General features: G+C 39.3%; 2 protein-coding genes across 5 annotated transcripts; both read left to right on the top strand.

The window, feature by feature from the left end:
- The first annotated feature begins 2542 nt into the window (after positions 1-2542).
- Positions 2543-6832, top strand: thpo (thrombopoietin). 2 transcript variants are annotated; one of them, XM_077522096.1, is made up of 5 exons: positions 2543-2814; positions 2974-3025; positions 4129-4215; positions 4323-4487; positions 5956-6832. In XM_077522096.1, the coding sequence occupies exons 2-5, from the start codon at positions 2993-2995 to the stop codon at positions 6127-6129; spliced, it is 459 nt and encodes a 152-aa protein (XP_077378222.1). In that variant the 5' UTR covers positions 2543-2814; positions 2974-2992; the 3' UTR covers positions 6130-6832. The 2 variants fall into 2 exon arrangements, with proteins under 2 accessions (XP_077378222.1, XP_077378214.1); XM_077522088.1 differs by having other exon boundaries at positions 2901-3025.
- Positions 6833-8025: 1193 nt separating this feature from the next.
- LOC144019144 (solute carrier family 12 member 9-like) lies at positions 8026-21063 on the top strand. Of its 3 annotated transcripts, none has more exons than XM_077522014.1 (14): positions 8026-8175; positions 9401-9535; positions 10765-10902; positions 10981-11093; positions 11480-11681; positions 11826-11933; positions 12562-12673; positions 13755-13912; positions 15518-15600; positions 16892-17016; positions 17250-17442; positions 18076-18250; positions 18370-18516; positions 19832-21063. In XM_077522014.1, the coding sequence occupies exons 2-14, from the start codon at positions 9442-9444 to the stop codon at positions 20713-20715; spliced, it is 2532 nt and encodes an 843-aa protein (XP_077378140.1). In that variant the 5' UTR covers positions 8026-8175; positions 9401-9441; the 3' UTR covers positions 20716-21063. The 3 variants fall into 3 exon arrangements, with proteins under 3 accessions (XP_077378140.1, XP_077378132.1, XP_077378122.1); XM_077522006.1 differs by lacking the exon at positions 8026-8175 and adding an exon at positions 8406-8806 and having other exon boundaries at positions 17349-17442; XM_077521996.1 differs by lacking the exon at positions 8026-8175 and adding an exon at positions 8407-8806.
- Positions 21064-22590: the final 1527 nt, after the last annotated feature.

Here is a 22590-nt window from a genome sequence, read left to right as displayed (position 1 = left end):
TCTAATTCGTTAAACATCTTTCCGACAACCGGACTATTTTGCTGGATCGGGGCACAAATGTATTGATGTGTGCATGTAGCTATACAGATGTCTTTTGTTATCATCAAATTTGGCTGCAACAAGTTTTGCTCTGACCAACCAATCAAGACGACAGAAAAATGATGGCATTCTCATGTAAAATGCTTTTACTCGTCAATACAATTTTTCTATGTCAGCCATGCACACAGGATCGAATGTTTAAATCTATCACTCTCAACAACCAACATATTTTTTCAATGTAATTATTTCCAGACAAATTGCATATTTGATGATCTCGCAACACAACACTGGTTGGGAATCACTGAATTAGATTGACAGACAGAGGCTGAAATGAAATCTGATTGGACACAAAATATAACACATACTATACATATAATAATAGACTATTGAGAATAAATTAATACAATTTCATGGACCATGTAGGTCAGTGTTTCTGATAGTCTCAAGTGCCAGCAGTGAAGGCCTTGCTGGCCATTACCTTCCACCACTATTGGGGTCTAAAGCTAGGTGTTATACATTTCTATAATGACCCCCACAAACAGCCTGGATCATACAGGGGGGCTCAGTCAACGTCCAAACTAATGATAGGACAAACACAGCTGTCCAAAATGAGAATGGATGGCACATCCCTAAGTGCTTTCTCCTGGCTGTGTGCTTTTTGACAGCTGTTATAGCTCCTCAACCTGACAATCACATTGCATCTTAGCTGTCTTACAGCTGTGGCCTCCAAACATACAACTTGAAGGATGCTGACTGATAAATTGATGGAGTAGATACACAGAAGACACAACATGGCAGGGATTGTGTGATCTGGGTGCAGGTGAAGCATCCATCCATCCTTTTTATATAGCTCAGGCCTTCATTACGGTGGTTGGTGGGCCGGAGCCTATACCTGACTGTGGGCAAGAGGCAAGGTACACCCTCGACTGGTCGCTAGGCTATCGCAAGAAGTATAGAAAATGGATTGATGGAGGAAAAAAACTGTCCAATTTACTTGTGCGCTCAGTTTTGAACACATTTTCTTGTCTGCACGCCATTAATAATGCATATTGAAACATGTAAGAATATTCAATTGAAACCGCCACAGCCGTGACCACACCATCGCGTCTAACCATCTAGTTTGTGGACCTTGGTTTACAAGGCAAAATCATACAAAGTCGAAATGAGCTATAGTCTATCGTCTATCATTAAATCAGTAGTGAAATGATGACAGCAAATATAGGTATGAAGAACACTTCTAGGCCATGAATGTCAAGCAATCAAGTGAACAACATTAAGTATGGTGGTAACTGAGCATCTTGGGCCGCGTGACCACATATTCGTACACATGCGCAAAGTAGGTCCTCGCACTGATGTCGAGATTGTCACTAAAGCCCGCTAAACAATTAGTAGAGGTTTAAAATAGTGACAGTTTGAAGTGAGTTTCCATTAATGTCTATGGGAAAAATTACATCAATATCCAGAAACAATAATAAGTCAACCGATGTCCTGGAATGGATCAGATTCAGCCTTAAGTGTGACAGACCGACAATCGGGCTAAATTTAAGAATTTTCCGCCCTTTAAAATCAAAGATTGCTGTATTTCTCTGAAAGATTATCCTTAGAATTGATTATCCGGTGGTGTGCGGTCATGAGTGATTCTCCCTCCCTAAATTGCTCAGAAAACGGTTAGTGAACATTAATTTAAAAGTTCAACTTGTTCGGTATTTATGACTGAAAATTTCTTATGTGTGCGGTCAACGTTAAGTTTGGATGATGTACAGATTCTGTGAGTGTGAAATGCAATGGTAGCCAACTTAGCAAGGTTTTACATACCGACAACTGGGCCAAATTTGAGACATTTGTTTTTCCTTTTGTTTGCAATCATTATATCTGAAAGATTATGCTGTTGTGTGGGTAAAAAGTGTTTTTTTCCTCCCTAACCGGAGCAGACTATTGTAAATACATTTACAATCGCAAATTCTTGTGTGTTTGGGTTCTTGATTGTGACGTGAAACAAAATATTAGCCAATTAGGAAAACGTCTGTTACCAAACATAGAGGAGCAATTGGCTGGGTGTTTGTATAGTAAGCAAGTTAGTGTCTCACAAGTCATTCACCGCAATAAAAAGCAGCACTAAGAGAAAGTATAAAGCCAATGGCAAAAAGACTTGAGCTGATATAGAACCTCCCTATCGGGATGCAACAGCACCATGGAGCAATGAGAGGAGTTGGGTGCATTGCTCAAAGGCATCCTAGCTGTATAGCCTTGAATGCCGGTCAAGGGACTCAACTATTAGTCACAGGCTGTATTCTTAAATTATGTGCTTTGGAAGAACTCGATAAATGTCCACACATGTAAAATACAACTCCACCACAAGTTATTCCCTCCACTCTAAATAGACTCCAGCACTCATGATTTGATGTCACTTGTGCAAATGGAGTCTTTCACAATCATAAATCATTAACCTTTCAGTCAGCCAGAAAGCCGTCCCATAAGCACCAAAAGATCCGTGGGTGGCGAGAATAAACACCATATCAATGAAATCCAGTTTTGCTTGTATACGGTTTTAAGTATGCTGGAAAGTTGGAGCGCAGCCTGTTCTCAGGCGAGATAGCGCTTCCCCGTCCGCTGAATAACAAGGCTGGAACCAAGAGGGGAGAACACAAAAGGAAACGCGACTCCTTCTGTATGAGACCTCACTGTGGACATGGGACATTTTCCACCTGGCTCGTCTTCTTAATGGAACAAATGTGGACTTATCGAGCGTGGCAACGCAGGGCATGGCTTTAAGCAGTGAGTAGCGGGAGTTGTTCTTTACGGGCTGAACAGGACTTGGGGGTTTTTGTAGTGACTCAGTGTGTGCTGATGTGTTCATCCAGGACTCCTGCTGATATGTATGCTAGCCTCTGAAGTGCTGTATGCCGAAACCAAGCCCATTGACTTTGTGTGCAGCAGATCAGCAAGGAGAGCAATGAACATTGTGGAAGAGATGCAGACGGCACTGGTGAGGTTTCAAGTTGAACTTTCTCACATTTACTGTCCATCATTCTTGAAGGTACAGTGGAATCACCAGTCAAGCACAATCAATTTAATGATAAACAAATGATTCTATGGGAATCAATAATGACAGAAATAATAAGTTCTGGAGTCAAACTAGCCATCACAAAACCCATATTAACAGTAATTTCTGAGAAAAATTTCAACATTCTTAATTATCATAGAAGTTTATATTGGCAATGACAATTAAAGAACAGGTGTCTAAACACAAAATCCAGGGGGTAGATCTGGCCCCCAACATCATTCTATGTGGCCCGATAGAAATCGTGAGTCTACTTCATGTTTTTTGCTCAAATCTTTACCAAAATGTAAATTGTCTTCACTTTATAATCAAACTTTTTTTTGTAGCAAAACCACTTATAGGGCCTTTATGAAAATCATACATTAAAGAATTGCTCCCACATTAGATATTTATTCATTCATATTTATTTTACTGCATATATTTTGTGGCAAGCAAATATTTAATAATACAGTAGGCTACAACTATCTACCATTTTTTTATTAATAAGGAACTCAATAATACTAATAATAACACTGTACAATAATACTCAATAATACTGTGGAGTATTTAACTGCGTATTTAACGCTAAAATTTTTCTATAATTTCTTTGAAAATAATATAATGGATGGATGGATATTTTATTTCTTATTATTATTATCATTATTATTTTTTATTTTATTTTTTATTTTATTTTATTTTTATTTTTTTGGGGTTGCCAAGTCCTGTTTTTCGTACGAAACGTTTATTGGAGATTTATCCCCATTTTTTCATGAATTTCTGGGCTTTAAAAAAAAAAAAAAAAAAGGAAAGAAATACAGTGCATTTATAATGGTCGTCAATTATATGCAGATCACACCTGAGCATAAACAGACCATAGATGTGAATTAAAGAGAATAGGCTTAAAAAAAAAAAAAAAAAAAAAAAAAAACATGCACGAGTGGGGTTTACACTCAACTGACAAAATATGGCATTCAACATTGGAGGCAAAACTGTATGCAATCTCGTACTCACTGGTTCGTATTTCCACTTCCAAAACTCCATCCTGGCAGAACAACTGCAACACGTCCACCATCCTGCCCACGCCAGTTCAGCTACCATGCACCGAGCTCCACGTAGCATCTTGGGAAAGAAAATCAGTATGTTAGTGCACCCATGAGTCCAATGATAATTCAATTCTTTCACTTACAATCGATAATTTCCTCCTACGACCACATTTCACTTGTCTGCGTGTCTCTTTCCACAGCACCATGAGAGGAGACAAGACATCAGTGCATCCTTGAGGCATCTTTTCGAGGCTGTCAAGGTTGCGAGGCCCCTCGGCTGGGCAGAATGTGGTTCAGCGCTTTTGCAGAGATTGGAGCACAACATCAACAGCTACCTCCTCATCCTCACACATCTTCAATTGAGTGTAAGAGGCTGTCAAGGTGACACAATTTCAGTAGGGAAAAGCAGTAAGCACTCATTCTGTGATTTGTTGGTCAAGTGCAATCACATTGTCCAGATTGTGACATGATGTTATTTTTAAATGTGTTACCAAAAGAAAAAAAAAGAAAGAAAGAAAGAAAGAAAGCATTCTTTCCACTAAAACCTTCATGCTTTTCTGTAATGTCAAATCATCATATCACTGATTCGTGTCAATTGGCTTCTCTTCGTGCGCTGCAAAGAATTCAGAAGCATTATCAGTTTCATGAGGTGTGGAAACATCCGGGCTTCTCGTAAGGCTTTCAGAATAACTGGTACTCTGGGAATGATGCAGGGAATGTTTTGTGACCCCAAAGACTTCCTTCCTCAGGACAAGAAGAAGATAGGAGAGCATATTTTCCACATGAGACCTCTTGAAAGTCTGATACAAATAAATGCCCTTTATTCTGTGTTGTATGTAGTCAAAAATCTACTAAAGTGGTTTCTCCAAAGTTGGAAAAAATAAGTTCCAAAAGTCTGGTTGACTTGTTAACTGTATGTATGTAAATTCTACCACTTGCTTGAATTTAGAGGGTTTATGCCCTATGATTTTCTTTTCATGCAAAAGCGGGGTAAGCAGTTCTGTCACAATGAAAGGCAAAAACTAATACTTTAAAAAAAATAAAATAAAATAAAAATAATAATAAAATAAATAAAAAACCATACTGACAATCTGCCCGACTTTGAGCATTTTCCCTCCCTGGCGTCAGCAAATGTCAGATTATCAAGTGCCTCTGAAAGATTATCCTGAGTGGTTATCCTGTGGTATATCTGGGTGATTTTTTCTTTTTTGCGATCAAAGTCAGCAAAGTGCAGAATATCAGACATCTGTAAAAGATTACCGAGTGATTATACTGTGGTGTCGGGTGTGTGTGTTATTTGAAAAATTGGTTAAGGAAGTCAACCCCTCCAAAAATTCTTGACAATAATATGATCTTTTCAGCCCCACTTGTCTAAACACCGTATTACGGTTAATATTGCATTAATGAAATATGAGAACAGCAGCAAAATCCAGCATTTTTTTTTATCCATATCAGAAGGCGGCCATTTTGCTACTTGCTGTCGGGTGAACATGACATCACAGTTGCTCCAGTCTCAGGTGACAACCAATCACAGCTCAGCTTCAGAAAGCAGGTGAGCTGTGATTGGTCGTTGCCTGAGCCCTGACTAACTGTGATTTCATCTTCATTCGACAGCAAGTGGCAAAATGGCCGCCCCCTAAGATGGATAAGAACAGCTGGATTTTGCTGCATAACTCATTCCATAAATATAATATTAATCAAAATATCATGTTGAGGTTAGTGAGGTCATATGTTATTGTCAAGAAATGTTTAAGGTTGACTTCCACTTTAATATGTAAAAGAATGTGTACCCCAATTTCTGCGCTTCAGTCTGACTGTTATGTATTCTATTAGGTCCAGCAGGGGCCAGTTGAACGCACAGAAATATCTTGTGTTCCTCGAAGCACCCTCAGTCTGAGCACGGTCCTGCTGAACTACAGGCGGCTAATCACGGGCAAACTGGAGCGGCTGATGATGAGCTTGGAAAGCAGATGCATTTCCCAGTTACAAGAGGAGCATCTCCAATAAAGCCAATTTTCATCAGAAAAAGGGTCCATGTAGCCACAATGACAAAATATGGAGCTTTGTCCAGAATTGGAAGACTTTGAGGATGTCGTTCATCACACAGCTGTCATTATGTTCTTGTTTGGACCACTAACTCAATGAGTCAACTGGATTCCTAAATCAACAGCCCTTCTAGTGCACTCCATTTTTTTCTTCAACTTTCTTTGCGGGAGCTATTTTATGAAAAAAAAATTCCGCAATTAAAACAGCTCCCATGTGTTTTAAAAAGATTGTCTAAGAACGTGAGAGTGCTTTTTTTTTTTTTTTTTTTACCATGACAACCAGTGGTGGAGTCAGGGAACTAAAAATGAATGTAAAGTATGTGGCGCATGGACACATCACCAAACACAAATATCACACCACCACCACATACTGCCTTGATAACTTCACTAATCAGCCAAGTATGTGCCGCTTATCAGAAGCTATCGCTGTTAGCCAACACTAATCTGTGCATCCAACAATGCAGCTCTGCTTACCTTTGGGCTTTGGCATGATAGCAGTGGTGTTGCACCTGTGGGGATGTTGGTGTTACCGCATGACAGTGTAGTCCAGCAAGGAGGATGATTGAAAGTGGCTCTGGATCTTCACCCATTCTAGCTGATCAGAGAGAAATTCAGTGAAGGGACGCTATTACATAAACAAGCCAATTTGTAATGCCACACATCAATTTCCATTAAAAAAAAAAAAAAAAAAAAGTTTAATTTTTCACTAGATGTGGTTAGTCACTCCAAAGACCCAATTATTTTGTATACAAGTCATTAAAAAGTCAATTTTCCATACCATGTCCTCTTTAAGACAGAATTAATCCACAATCAATAAATTACACAAACGACAGAATTGTTAACAATCAATGCATCAATCATTATGCCCATCTGGTAGTTTCTGAAAGTGTCGGTTTTGCACAACTGCGGACAGAATAAGAGGAAATACGCATGAAATGAACCACATGAATGACACTGTCAAAACTGAGGCACATGGGGGAAAAAACTGAATCTATGAAGGCTAACCTCATATTTCATAAGACTGACACGTTCACTGAATTTAATGGGCATGTCAAATGCACAAGTACAAAAAATGTTGACAGCCTGCAGGCCCCATGTTGATGGTGAGATCATTTATCATTTTTTTTCATCATGTCAGAAGTCCTCCATGTTGTTACATTGAAAAGTTACTGATCATAAAGCAGAGAGGCAAATGTGGTCTGGGTTTGTTTTTTTGCTCCAGTACTGATTACTGGATTGATATTTAGCAGACAATGAGCTAAATTAACCTTTTAAACATTACTCGCGGGATATTTGGAAACCTACAGACAAGAGAACAAGAGATTGTTTCTCGTATTATTGTATTGCTGTTGCACTTCTGATTTATGTTTACATGAGTCATGCTGCTTTTTTCTTTATGCTCTCTTGTGGATTCAAAACAAAAAATCCTTGATTTAATAAAATGTGCAACAATTTAACAATATCACATTACAATCAATAAAGCATTTTTCAGCATGTAGACATTCTGTTGTTTCGTTATCCTTATTTAAGGCTTTCTTTTAACAAAAAGTAGGTGGTTGAAAATCCATCCATTTTCTAGCCCTAAAAGCCCATTAGGGTGTATTGGACTGTATTATATTTTATCTGATTTTGGATGAGAGAAGCCGGCTTAGACTGGTTGCCAGTACATCATTTATAAGAAAACAAAGAAAGAAAGCTACATTGATTCAATACCATACCATTCACACATCTATTTTTCATGGCACTCACTAAGGTTGCAGGGGAGCTGGAGGCTATCTCACCTGACTTTTGTAAGAGAAGCCAGATACACCCTGGATTGGTCTCCATCCAGTCAAACAAGCGTTCACACTCACATTCACACTGGGACAATACAAAACGGACAGTTTGATGTTATTTTTGGAGGGTTCGAGCTGAGGAAGCCAGAGATTCGAACTCTGAACTACCGAACTGTGAGGCAAAGATGCGACCATTGGTTCTTCGTGCTCATTTATACTGGTTGGTTGAACTTGTAAGTTTGTTGTGTTTCCACTTTGCACTAAAGATAGTGATGGTCAGTTTTAAAATGGCTGGCGATTTAATAATGGATTCTTAGTGATTTTATTTTATTATATTAAACTCTATGCGTCATACTAGGACAGTTTCCTAGTTAGCTACATACTAGAACCACCTATTTGCGTATAAAACAGCTAAACACCAAATTAATACACAAAAATAGACGTAAACACAACCCATTAAAGGAAGCGACGTCACATTTCCGGCCTCATTAGCATTAGCACACCTTGCTCACCTGCTACGGTCGAGGTTATCAATTACCTCAAATTGGGCCTCAAAGTACTTGGTTTGCGAAATTATCTGTAAATTTCAGACTTACCCACTATGTTGTAGTCAATAGGGGGACAATATCGTTGGAATGTCCGAAAAGGCTCCTCTTCTCAACTATCGACTCACTACCAGCACAGGCGGCGTAGCCAGCTCGGGGTCGAAGGATGAGCCCGCAAACAGGACGCCTGAGCAGGGTGAAGACCGAGGCCGTCGTCGGTCAGCCGCCACCAAAAGTGACCGAAAGCTCGGCGTCCTTTTCGGAGTTGTTATTCCGACGTTGCTGTCTATGTTTAGTGTCGTCGTGTTTTTACGTATTGGTGAGTTAAAAAAAAAAAAAAAAAAAAAAAAAACAGGGTTAGTCAAACCAATTGGAGAATTTGCTTTTCTTTTTTTCCCCTTTATTTTTTTTAATTAATTGTCGTCCGTCTTTTTCTGTTGTTTGTTTAGCGCCCAGTGGCGGTATTTAATACATTTTGTCGAAAGTAATTATGCCTTCTGTTGTTTCCTGTGGACTAATTAAATCCAGATGATAAATTACACTTGACAAATGTGATTTATGGTCTCAACCAAATGAATGGAATTGTTCCTGTAGAGCTAATGATTCTACATTAATTAGTGTGAATACTGTAAATAAACTTATTATGGCAGGATGGAAAGAATTTTTGAACAAACAATAAATAAACCATCTAACATTACAGTTATGAACCCTTGCTATTAGTGAGGGTTAGGGACTGAGGGAATACTAAGCTTTATCTTGGGCACTTGCTGTAATTTGTCTCCTTTCTCTGCGTCACCTTGAGGGGTTTACCACCCCGCTTTCTCCAGCGTCAACCCCACAAGGAGGCTTTACTGCTTGTCGGACCATGCTGCTGTTCATTGTACAGTCAAAACCGTTTCTTATTTGTCTGCAGGATTTGTTGTGGGCCAAGCTGGGCTGTACCAGGCCATTGCCATGTTCTTGGTGGCCTACGTCATTATCACAATGACAGTCTTTTCCGTCTGCGCCATCTCAACTAATGGAGCCTTGGATGCGGGGGGTGCCTACTGTATCCTTCAGTTGATCTGCTTTCCGAGGGCAACTGTAACATATAGTAAGTGCTGCTTATAATTGTCAGGCGTTGCTCTCTATTCAGGAGTTTAGTCTCCTGGTTGACATATAATGCATGTATTTTCAAACAAGAATCATAAAGGTCTCTGTCACTGTTTAGTCAAAATCCACAAAGGATAAAGAATAACAATAAACTTCACATCAATGACTCTGTTTTGGTTGGCAATTTTGTCTATTGCCTTTGAGGCACTGTTCACACCCCACACCCTTGTCCTACAAAACTTTTAGTGATATGACGACTGGGGACGAACCCTGCAACTAGGTGAGCGGCAACTTGTTCTCAAACCACCCAGAGTCTGAAGAGAAAAGTATTTTCATCAAGTTACAGACATCTGGCACAAAAGCAGACACATTAACAAACTACAAATCCCTCCCCCAACCATTTTGAACATTCTATGTGCCGATTATAGAAGATAACGATACCGCTGTTGGCTAACGCTAATCTGTGCTATCACAGCAGCTCTGCTTACCCTTTGTCTTTGAAATAATGGTGCCTCCCTGTATTACAGTGGCTTGGAAAAGGCAAAAGTTCACCCAGCCTAGTTACCAAGTATTAGACTAGAAACTAATATGTTTTAGCCCCATGTTGCTTTACACTTACAAAATCTTCTTTGTACACTTATACATTTTCGTAAATAGACCGCAAACAAAATACTTGCTAGGTTAACTCATTCACTCCCAGCCGCTTTGACCAAAGCAACCCCCTTCACTCCCGTCTGTTTTACTCTTCTCTCAACTGGAAAAAAAAGTATTCTGTTTCCATTTTGCAGCAATTAGCATTCGAATATACCTAAGATTCATCATTATTCACAAATCTGTTTAAAACAGTGGGGAAAGTGCTTTTTGCAATATGGCCTTGGTTGATCTTTTATACTCTGCTACCACCTGCTGGCCCTTTTTGTAATAACTATTATTGCTTCAAGCATTTGCTTCAATTCAGAGGCTGTCAAAGCCTGTGTGCTCTAGCATTAAAAAAATGTATAAATATGTCTTTGGGAGCATGATATTTAAAGTAGAACGTCTTGATACGTTTTGGGGAGCAAATTAGCTAATTTCACCCTTGATGGATGGACATGCACTCCAGGGACACAACTATTTATATACAAGCACTTAAGCGGTCAATTTTCCCAAGTATGTCCCCTACAGTTCTTTAATGCTGGCCTTCAGACATGATCAGCCGAGCGCTGGGTCCAGAGTTTGGTGGCAGCATTGGAATCATGTTTTTCTTTGCCAATGTGTGCGGCAGTGCTCTCTACATTTTAGGTCTGGTTGAAGCGATCATGTCTGCCTTTGGCGTCCCAGAAGGTTGGTTGTCATAATGTCACATTCAGGGGCATATCAATGTTTGGCTCGACTAACCCATTGTTTAATATTCGTTTCCAGCTTCAGAGGCTGTGAGGGTGATTGGAGCCGCCCATCGGGTGCTGCCTTCAGGATACTGGTGGTCTTTGCTTTACAGCACTGTGCTGCTTTTAATTTGTTTTATTGTTTGCCTGGTGAGAGAGAACAACATGCCATGTAATTTCATTCAGTCACTTAAGTAGAATCTTGAAGGTTGACTGCAATCCGGTGGGATGCTTGCTGACTGGAATAATTTGCATCGCAAAACAAATTTTACATTGGAAACAAAGAAAATTGTAATATGTTTAAACGTTAGTCCTTTAGTTTTATCTTTTTTTTTCTTTTTTTTCTTTTTTCTTTTTTTTTTTAAAGACAAAAACGTTTTTTGTGTTACCTTGACTAATTTTGGCGTCGACTCCGAAACTAGTCAAGGTAAAATGAAAAACCTTTATTTGAATTTTTTGATGTTGTATGATTGATCTTTGTCATAACTGTACTATGTTGATCTTGCCTCTCAGGCCAAGCTGCTTATGATTTACAGGTAGGCGCCCACATCTACGCCAAAGCCACTTTCGTCATCTTCCTCATCGTCACAACTGTCCTAGCATCCATCTTCTGCAGCTTCTTCTTTGTGGAGCCTAGGATGATCACACTTCCAGATTCCTCCTTTATGAATGGTTCCACCCAGACCACTGCTAACTATACTGGTCTCAGACTCCACACCTTGGAGGGCAACCTTTGGGGTATGTCCCTGCAACGTTGTCATGTTGAATGCAATACTTGGCAGTAATATATAAAAATGACTTCAAAGCCTGTCCAGAACTGTTTTTTAGTTTTCTAGTGCCAACACAACTGGATGAGTGGTGTTGTCTCATGTTTCCTTCCAGCTAGTTTCACAGTCGACTACACCACTGGAGCCATGATGAATTTTGCCACCGTTTTTGCAGTCATGTTCAATGGTTGCACTGGAATCATGGCTGGATCTAACATGTCTGGTAAGACATGTCACTAACCTACCAAAAAAAAGAGAGTACATTGAAATTAGATTTGCCCTTTTTTTCCATTTTGCAGTAATCAGTAGAGCATGGGTTGGTTTTGCCGAAAACACCAGTTACTGACTAGAAAGCGACCTTTTTGTGAAAAGAATGTTGTCAAGCAGAACTTATGTTTTGCTTTTGTGACACCTCAAACTACAAAGCAACAAAAACAAGACTGAAACTGATTATGATTTCAAAATCAAAATGTATTTACGGATATATAACTATGACTAACATTAGCGACACTGACTCACCCTGAATTTGTGAGGCACACTTTCTCCTACCTTCCATGAAAATGTACTTTGTATACATACTCAATTTGAGTGCTCAAGGTGCCTAAACTTGTCAGACTTCAATGTACATTATTGGCATTAAATCCACTGCTTTCGAAACTTATAAATGAGCACCATGTATTTGGCAATGTTCAGCATGATAAATTTGCTGATTGTTTTTCACCAAGCTCCATTCTTAATGATTCTGCTCAGTGTTGTCTGTTTCTTGGCAGGGTATTCTGAAAATCGCCTAGACCATTAAAGAGAGGTTTGATTGCTACGACTTCTGTGTTTTGTTTTGTTTTTGTCACCAGGTGACTTGAAGAACCCAAGTTATTCCATCCCCAGAGGAACCTTGACGGCAGTTTTTATAACATTTGTCACATACAACCTGCTAAGTCTGCTGGCTGCATCGTCTTGTGAACGGTTAGTATGACTCTCAGGATAAGTATGCCCAAATCAGGAGTCCTATTCTGAGCCTGAAGTCTGCAGTCAAGGGAAAAAGGTGCCAAAGAGCGTCTTAAGGTCCATTTCAAACAGATTTAACCATAAGAAGGGATGAAACTCAACTCTTCCCCAGGAGAGAGACAGGAGTGTTGAGTCCTTCTCCTTTTTTGACGTCTCTGACATTTTAACTCAGGAGACATGAAACAGATCACGTCCATAAATCCTTCACTTTGAAAACATCAACACAAAGGTAGTTCAGAAGTGTCTGTCTGTGAAATTATCTGCGTCATTTGCATGCAAAGACATGGGTACACTGATTGCCAACGGTGACTGCAACTAGATGATGAGATGAAGATGTATGAAAATTGGATATCAAGATAATGGTGAAAAATGGAAATGAAATGCTTTCATCCAAAGCATTTCAACTAGTTTTTCGTTTGAATGCTAACAAATATAAAAGTAACTGTACTTTGTTTCCATGTTAGAATATAAACACAGCAACATCCAGAAATTAAATGTCATCTATGCAAGACTGTCAAATTTAAATATGTAGTCTTGATATTTAAGATTGTGGAAAAAATGTCATTAGTTTTTTAGTAAACAGTTTCATCTGTGAATAGGAAATGAATTCGGGACATTGCTACTGTAAGGGGGCTGACTTTCAAGGAGACCATTTGGCAAATCAAGTGAGCTTTCATTTCACAATGGGAGAATTGCATTTTATTATTCTTGACAGGGGAATTAAATTGTCACAACAGCAATATCCAAGCATGTAAACTCGTATTAATGATGTATGCAAAATTATCAAGAAAGGAAGTAGAAGCAAACAAAAAAAAATCCCGAACTGAGTTCAGATTCAGTTCTGAAGAAAGATTAAGATTGACGTTGTACTGTGCTAATAGTCAAGAATTCTAGTCACATTAGAACAATGAGATCCAATATGAGACTTGAATTATAGACAGGTGAGCTGTTCGACGAATTATTTATTTATTTATTTTTTGTATATACATAATTATCTGTTCAAAATTTCACACGGTGACCTCTATACATCCATCTTTAGTCCTGTTCTGCAAAGCGACTACAGTTTCCTTGGGACCATCAATGCTTGGCCTCCTCTGGTCACAGTTGGTATCTACTCCTCAGCCATGTCCGCCGCCATGAGCAACCTCATCGGAGCCTCCAGAGTCCTGTACGCACTATCTAAAGACGACCTTTTTGGTAAGACAGACATTTTTGTGTGTGTCCTAGGTCAGTAGCACTCAAACTGGGCAGTCCTTGAGGGTCTGCAAAATATTGGGCAATAAATTGCATTGTGTCATTTATAAATATATGGAGGCCAGAACAAAATGTTATGCATTTCCCTAATTTAGCTTTGGGCTAATTAAAAGCCCTGGTCTGATTGGGATATATCACATAAACAATATTAAGTTAAAAAAAAAATTGCATTTTTGGAATTAATGTTATAATACGACTTCACTTGTTTTCTAGCATACTGACTTTTTGGAAAAAATACAGCTTTCTTCTCCTCATGAATTACTTTTCATTACACTGCTGTATTTCACAACTTTACATTTTTTCCTCTCTAAAAAAAAAATACTAACTTGTAAAAACTGAGATTTTAGGCGCCAGTACAGCTGTGCGATTTATATTCAGGTGTGACTGAGCTTGACTGGCACCCAAAATCCCCGTTCCTGTGTTGTGTTGACTTTCTATTTGGCTGTTTGTAAATACTTTTGGTGCATTACTGCCAGTGGCTAGCAGGTGGCGGTAATGCACCAAAAGTATTTCTCCAAATGAAAGTGGAAGAATAAATGGAAACAGAAGTAGTGGTAGTCGTGGTAACGAATGTGTGACCTATCGCTAGTTTAGCATGCGCGTGTGCCTTGAGGATTTCCACCACCAAAAGGCGCTTCAACCTGAACTTGTTAAGTGCCGTCAACACACAGTGCTTTCACAAATTCACTCTGATGCCGTCACATCTTAATGTGCTCCAGCACTCCTTTTTTGGGACACCAAATAACCAAACAACACGTTTGAAGAGTTTCCAACCAGTCCGAATGAAGCGGTGTATGCTCAGAATGTATTTGTGAACGCACCCATAATTAGGAAGTGCAGTGTTTGTATGTGGATCTGAGTTTTACTGTTCTTGGTCTCAGTTTTTATCAAATAAGTTTCCCCCAACAATGTGACGTACTATACTCCAGAGCATTTTATTAGTATTTTTATTTATTTTTTACTTGCCAATTACACTTCTGAGAAATTTATAGTTTGAAAAATATGGCAATTGGAGTTTGGATTAGGATGGTTCCTTGGAATAAATTCTTGCCCAGAAGGGGGCCCCTGCACGCAAAATGTTTGAGAAACCTTGTCCTAGGTGTTCCGTAGGATTTGGCACGGCATGCAAGTGGAAGCAAAATGTCAGTTTGACATGAGTTGATTCATCCTCTGACAGTTTAGTGAAATCTAAAAGGATAAAATGACCCGTTGATAGTTGAGACGATGCTCAATGCGACAGTTCCACCCTAGCCGACCCCTGTGTAAATCAGAGTCAGCATTTTAATAGCCCGCCATCTGTGAGAAATGGACCTGACTTATTAATTTAATGTGTTGTTTTCCTGATAGTGCCATGTTCATTTGGAATGCGTCATTTGACAACAGATGGCTGGCGGTGTTGACTTTCTCCGCAGACACAAATCCCATCACCGTGTGTTTTGCTTAAGCACCACCACGGGATGACTCAGTTGTTTGTCTCATTGAGAACCATATGAGTGGCAACAGACAGGCGCACTGTGCTTTTTTTTTTTAAAAAAAACATGACTACAGGTGGTGTCCTGGCTCTGGCGAGGAAGACGTCCCGCAGTGGTAACCCCTGGGCCTCAGTGCTTGCCTCTTGGCTGCTTGTACAGGTAAAAGGTTTCATTCTGGCAACGATGCCACTCTTGCCTTTCTATGTTTACAATATACAGATATTGTGTGTTTGCTTGTTTTTTTTCGCTGTCTGGCAGAAATCTACTGTATGTCCAGATTTTGTCATTCATATTTATTTTTCCACAAATGTATTGGTCAGTCCCCACATGGTTTGCTGTTAATGATACAGTATTTAACTACTAGCTTTTTTTTACCTTTCTGAAAAATAGTGGTTTTGGAGGAATCTTACCTCGTACCTTGAGTTAAGACTTAAACTCATTATCAGATCTTGTAAACACAAACAGTCTCACAATCTCAAGTCATCTTTCCCAATTGAAATAAGTTAAAATGTCAATAATCCATTCCAGCCTTCCAATAATAGACAATTAAAATGTTTTTTTTTCCCAATGGGAAAAGTTAAAATAAAATAAAATAAAAATCAATAATTACATAATTTGTTAGTCTGTAAAGATATTAATTTTGCAATCGTTTTTTTCCCCCTTCAATTTAATCCACATCTTGCTGCCCTTCTGGTGTGCTTCCCTTGGCCACCAGGTGGCAGTATAATACAAAGATTCATAACTCAGTAAACTGTAGTATTAAATAATCTTCACAGAGGGTAAAGACATCCCTGTAATTATTGCTCACCGTGTATGTGTTGCCCCACCATTTTTGTTTGACTATGAATTACTATGGCACAGCAACATCACCATTGTTTTGTCTTTGTTCGCATTTAGCTAAACAGACTGCCGTAATACAAAGCTGTAGCTGTTTGAAATGCATAACGTGTAATTCTTTGTTTTAGGTTTAGTTTGAAGTCAACTTCAACTGGGAATGCATGCATTAAACGGCTTGAATCCCCACACCCCCACCCCACTATATAACAAAACCAAAGTAAAAATACAGCCAAATGATAACTTTTGACTTATAGCTCTTATTTGGCTCACTAAGTATCTACATGCAGTATTTTGTATGTATGCACATTGTATTTTCAAAGCTTTTGGGGGTTTAAAAAGTAACTTTGAAATCAGGATTACATCCAATTTGTGTATTAATTATGAAAGTGTCATCATTGACATCGTTTGACTCATCTGAGAGTCACATGCTTTTCTTTTTGTTATTCACAATGTAGCAGTGTTTTGTCTAAATTCATTGTAATTGTATATAGAATTGCTGTGTAAACAACAAATAAGATTTCTGATTCATTAAACATTAGACATGCACATCTGTCCACCCTCATCACAAAAATGACTTTTCTCAAGTGAAAAATGGTGCCTTGTTTGCCTCTAGATGGTGCTGTTTGCTGGAAAATTGAACACCATTGCTGGAATTGTGACCATCTTCTTCTTGTTGGTCTATGCCAATGTCAACCTGGCCTGTTTGGCTCTTGAGTGGGCATCTGCGCCAAACTTTAGGTAGGGTGCACATCTGAGTACGCTCTTCCGAATTATTTACTGTTGTATTTCTGTACATTTTCCTTTTATTTGGGTGAATTGATAAAACGCTTGAAACTGGAAAACAAACTTTGACTAAAAAAAACTGTGTAAATAATTGGGAATACAGGGCAGTCTTTTACTTGGCATATTTTTTTCGACATTTCATGTTGAAATTGTCTCTTTTTTGTTGTTGTTGTTGTTTATGCGTTAAGGCCGTCCTTCCGTTGTTTCACGTGGCACACCTGCACCCTGGGCATTCTTGGTTGCCTGGTTATGATGTTCCTGATCAATGCCATCTATGCTTTTGCCAGCATAGCATTCATGCTGCTGCTCCTGATGCTCATTCATTATCTCGGCCCCATCAGTAACTGGGGCTACATCAGCCAGGCTCTCATCTTCCACCAGGTACACGCACGCACGCAAAACTCCATCTTGAATCACCGTTATTTGATTCACATTTAATTACTAAAATTAAAATATCATTTAGATGTACCTTTCTTTTTTTCCCTGTGAAATGTTTGTATTCCAAAGAATTCTGAGGTTTCTTCATTGATGAATACGCTACACTTAATACCTGTTAAATACTTAACGTTGTATTTGATATTAATACCACAGAAATTAACACCTTTAAATTTTCATGATACTCACCAAAAATATACAAATAGGATTGCATATGTATTAGTGTATGGTATTTTAGTTGCCAGTTTATAGTCTTGTGCTGATATGTATATGAGAAACTGGATAGGAATACATTTTTAAATGATTGTACTAACAATTAAAATAAGGCTATTCATGTACCGGCAAATAGAAAATCTGACATGTACATTCTTTTAAAAAAATATATATATTATTTTTTTAAATTAATGGAAACAAAAAAAACAAATCATACTAAAAATATTAAGTTTGTTTTGTTTTTGTTTTTTTGTTTTTTGTTTTAAAAAAAAGAAAAAGAAATTATAAACCCTGTCATAATGAAGACACCAATATGCATGATTGACTGTCATTTCTAGCCTTTTCTCACCACTAGTTCTTGCTCAGGTCCGCAAGTACCTCTTGTTGCTGGATGTGCGCAAGGACCACGTCAAGTTCTGGAGGCCTCAAGTGCTGCTAATGGTGGCCAACCCTCGTAGTTGTGTGGGCTTGCTGACTTTCATTAATGACCTGAAGAAGAGTGGCCTCTATGTACTGGGTCATGTCAAACTGGGATTGCTAGGTAATGTTTTCAAAGTTTTTATCGGCACTCTTGCTGTATTTCAGTGATGAGTCCTCTACCCTATTACATTTATATACAGTACATGTGGATGGAATCATCATTTGTGTCTGTTTCTATAGATGAGAGGCCATCCGATCCTTTGCAGAGCTGTTACGACTCCTGGCTGTCTTTAGTGGACCATTTGAATATTAAAGCCTTTGTTAACCTCACCTTGGCTGAATCTGTTCGACGTGGAGTTCAGAACCTTCTTTTCATCTCAGGCTTTGGTGGGTACATGTTTTTGTTCTACAGTAATCATTTGCTATTCATGAGGCCTTAGCCTGTAATAAATTGCAAAAAAAAAAAAGTAATTGATGACCCCGATAATGTTCATACATAATTGCCTATATTACTTCTTTAAGTTGTAAATATATTACAAACTGTGATCCCCAAAATACTTTACAGTATTCTCAAACACTTTTTACAACAGTAGTCTTAATGATTTCATGTTAAAACGAACTGAACAAACTGCACAAACACACATCCGGTCCAATTCAGACATATTTTTTTGACACCAGTTACTATGTTCCCATTAGCCTAGGCTTTGGTGTCATCTTGTGGCTTTATAGGGTGTTAAAGCAAGCGGAACCAAATACACAAATCTGTGAGGATCGGTTTAAAAAAAACAAAAAAAAAAAAAACAAATGAATTTGTGAACGTGGGTTTAACTGTACATAGGTCCCATTCTTTATGAAGGGTAAAAGAAGCGAACCCTACTCTGAATAGCAAGAATCCACGAGTATGTTATTTAATTGTCTGCAGAGGCACCAAGATGGCGGCAATGCACTACTTCTCTATTGACTGGCCTATCGCCTAACTAAAAGAGGCTCCTGTCTTCACTTCAACATAGTTCCTTGTAGGGCTGGGCGATAAGGCCGAAAAAATGAAATCCCCCCCCAAATCATTCAGGACGATTATGATTTTAACCTAAATAACCCAACAATCATTTATTTAAAGGTTTCATTTGTTTTAAAATAATTCCTGTGCAAAAGATTCATACAAGAATAATGTATACTGATTTTAAATCAATTTTAACATAAACTTAGCATTCCTAGTTTGTGCTTAAATGCCACAAGTAGTTGGTAGCTATTGTAAACGTGTCTTGTAAACCACCCATCCATACAGCATTCTTCCACTTGTGCAAAATTACAACTAAAAAAAAATAACACTCATAAGAAAAACTTAATATAATATAATCCACAAGACATAATTCGATTTCACGATTTAGCATATTTTCAAGGAATTGATTTTTAAAATGAGGAGGTTGTATCGGATTAATTTGCGTTATTGCCCAGCCCTAGTTCCTTGGCATCCAAATTCCACAAAAAAAGCTCCAAAGCAATACTTTTATATTAGACAGGGCCTTAGGTTATTCTTTTAGTGAAAAATGGACGATAGGTTCCACCCAAAAAAAAATAAAAAATCTGCAAATGGGCAAATTCACATATGCTATGCCTGATTAGTAAATATGGGGGGGGTCACTGTCGTACTTTACATGCATCTTTTGGACTAAAACGTGTCTCGTAAATTTTTTTTTCCTAGGTGGGATGAGACCAAACACTCTTGTCTTAGGTTTCTATGATGACTGCCCCCCTGAAGACCACCTCCAAGGCAAAGTTTTACCTCCAGACAACAGCTTGGATGCAGTGCTTGCAAACAAAGACGCGGGAGGACCAATGTTCCCTTTCTTCCCTAATGTACGTCATACAGATAAATCCAAAGACATCAAGGAAGAGGAGTATGTGTCAATTATCACCGACGCTGTAAAAATGGGCAAGAATGTGACCCTGGCTCGATACTTTAGCCAGTTCAACAGGGAAGACGTTTTAGGGTCGGGGAAAAAAACAAAGACTAACCAAGGCACGGCGGCTCCGTTTGTTGACATTTGGCCACTGAATCTGCTGCGACCGGACAGCTGCGGCTATGTGGACGTCTGCTCGCTGTTTTTGCTCCAACTGGCCTGCGTGCTTCACGAAACTCGGGCCTGGAGCCAGGCCAGGTTGCGCCTTTTCCTCTGCGTGGAAGCCGGCCGAAGTCTGAGGGAGGAAGAGACAGCCAAGCTGCGACTGATGCTCAGGGAGCTCCGGATGTCGGCGCAAGTGCAGACGGTGGCTTGGGACCAGGTGGTGGCGCTACACTGGCAAAGGCGAGGAAGGGATAAAGGCGAGGAAGTGGCCGATGGACGTAAAGAAGCGTTTCCCAGCAATGCAGCCCAGCTGACAGACGAGTACATCGGCGCCGTCAACGATCTCATCCGAAGGCATGGAGAACCTCAGCCGGCAGTGCGCTTCCTGTATCTGCCGCACCCGCCCGCCGATACAAGCCGCTACTCGGCCTACCTGCATCAAGTAGACCTGCTGAGTCGGGATTTGGGCCCCACGTTGCTCGTCCACGGAGTCACACCAGTTGTCACGACGGACATCTAGAACGCTTTTGCAACCTTTGAGCCAGCGCACGCAACTGTATAATGGTTGATAGTCACTGGAGTTCGACAGTCACACAGTTGGAACCACTGCTTGACTATATGAATTCTTCATTACATTTTTGTTAAATTATCAAGACACCTCGGAGGGTTTATGAAGAGAGTGTAAGATCACTTGCTGTACTGTGAAACAAAATGGATTTGCACAGTTTTGTGGTGAAAGGAACTACATTTGAATGTTTTTAGGCTCACACTTTACTCCATATGTAAGACGTGCAGTTTGCGCATTGATGTCGAATTAACTTTTATATACCTGTTGAAAGAATAATAAATAAAAGTAACTGATACCTTGTTCTTTCCCTAGTCATTGAACAAGCAAAGCCTGCTGATGATGCAGGCTTTGGTGCTCAAGGGCCACATTTCATTTGTCAGAAGACACACTGGTCATTTAATCATATAAAAAAAAAAAAAGGTAGCATCATATGGTAGCAAAAATAGTTATAATTTATGAAAGTTCATTTTTAGTACAATGAAACTAATTTATGGAAAATGATTGTACTGTATTTTTTTTAAATAAATTATTTTTGTAATATGCATTGAGGGAGGAAGAAACAGCTATTCAACAAATGTTATAGAACCAAACTTTACACAAAACTATAGACAATATCTACATTTTTCAAATGGATTAAGTGGGGTACACACATTTATAGAGCATACACAGGTGATTAAAATAACTTATTTAAAATGGTGGGGCGGGCTAATGTGTGCATGCTCTTTACTCAACGGTACCAGTCCAGAAGTAGTGACTGTTTGCTTATCAGTTAAGTACATTTTGGTTGTAAAATATTCTTGTCATTTTTATTGTGAGGCACTTTATACAAACACTCGACACAACCAGTCGCTCCAGCAAATATAGCAGCGTCAGTGAGCCGACAGTGATCAGACTTCAGAGGAAAAATGCCTCCGAACGCACCCACACATCATAAAATATTCTGTCAAGATAATCTTGATCAGAAGCAGGGACAAATGCTCAAATTCGATTGTCATCCCTGACCATTTTCCTCTGAGGAAAAAAAAATAAAAAATCACTTTCCCCCATGAACCACACCACAGGATATCACTGTCTAATCTTGTGTGATACATTTGAATTATTAAGCAGACCGTCATCAATACCAAAATATTTTTGCTATCTTCTATGTGCCTTCAATAGTCAAAGAAAGTAATTCTGATTAATATTGTTTGTGGAATATGAGTTAAGCAGCAAAATCCACCTGTTTTAAATCCATCTCGGGGTGGCCATTTTGCCACTTGCTGTCAACTGAAAATGACATGGCAGGGCTTAGAGAATGGCCAATCACGACTCACCTGTTTTCTTGAGTTTAGTCATGTGACATTCTTGCAACATTGCCGCCCCTTGAGAAGGACATTCCACACCATTCATTCATTTTTATGTTTCAGTGCAGAGTTCAAATGTTGAAACTGCACATGGCTTACAAAAAGACTTGAGATTTTATGTCATCTATAATTTAATGAAAGTTAAGTCGAAGTTGGGCGGCACGGTAGTCGAGTGGTTAGCACGTCCGCTTCCCAGTTCTGAGGTCTCCGGTTCGAGTCCAGGCTCGGACCTTCCTGGGTGGAGTTTGCATGTTCTCCCCGTGCCTGCGTGGGTCTTCTCCGGGTACTCCGGTCTCCTCCCACATTCCAAAGACATGCATGGCAGGTTAATTGGGCGCTCCGAATTGTCCCTTGGTGTGGATGGTTGTTCGTCTCTGTGTGCCCTGCGATTGGTTGGCAACCAGTCCAGGGTGTCCCCCGCCTACTGCCCAGAGCCAGCTGAGATAGGCGCCAGCACCCCCCGCGACCCTTGTGAGGAATAAGC

This window comes from Festucalex cinctus, chromosome 1, assembly GCF_051991245.1.
Source record: "Festucalex cinctus isolate MCC-2025b chromosome 1, RoL_Fcin_1.0, whole genome shotgun sequence".
NCBI classification, from domain to species: Eukaryota; Metazoa; Chordata; class Actinopteri; order Syngnathiformes; family Syngnathidae; genus Festucalex; species Festucalex cinctus.
This window is presented reverse-complemented; position numbering and strand designations above follow the sequence as displayed.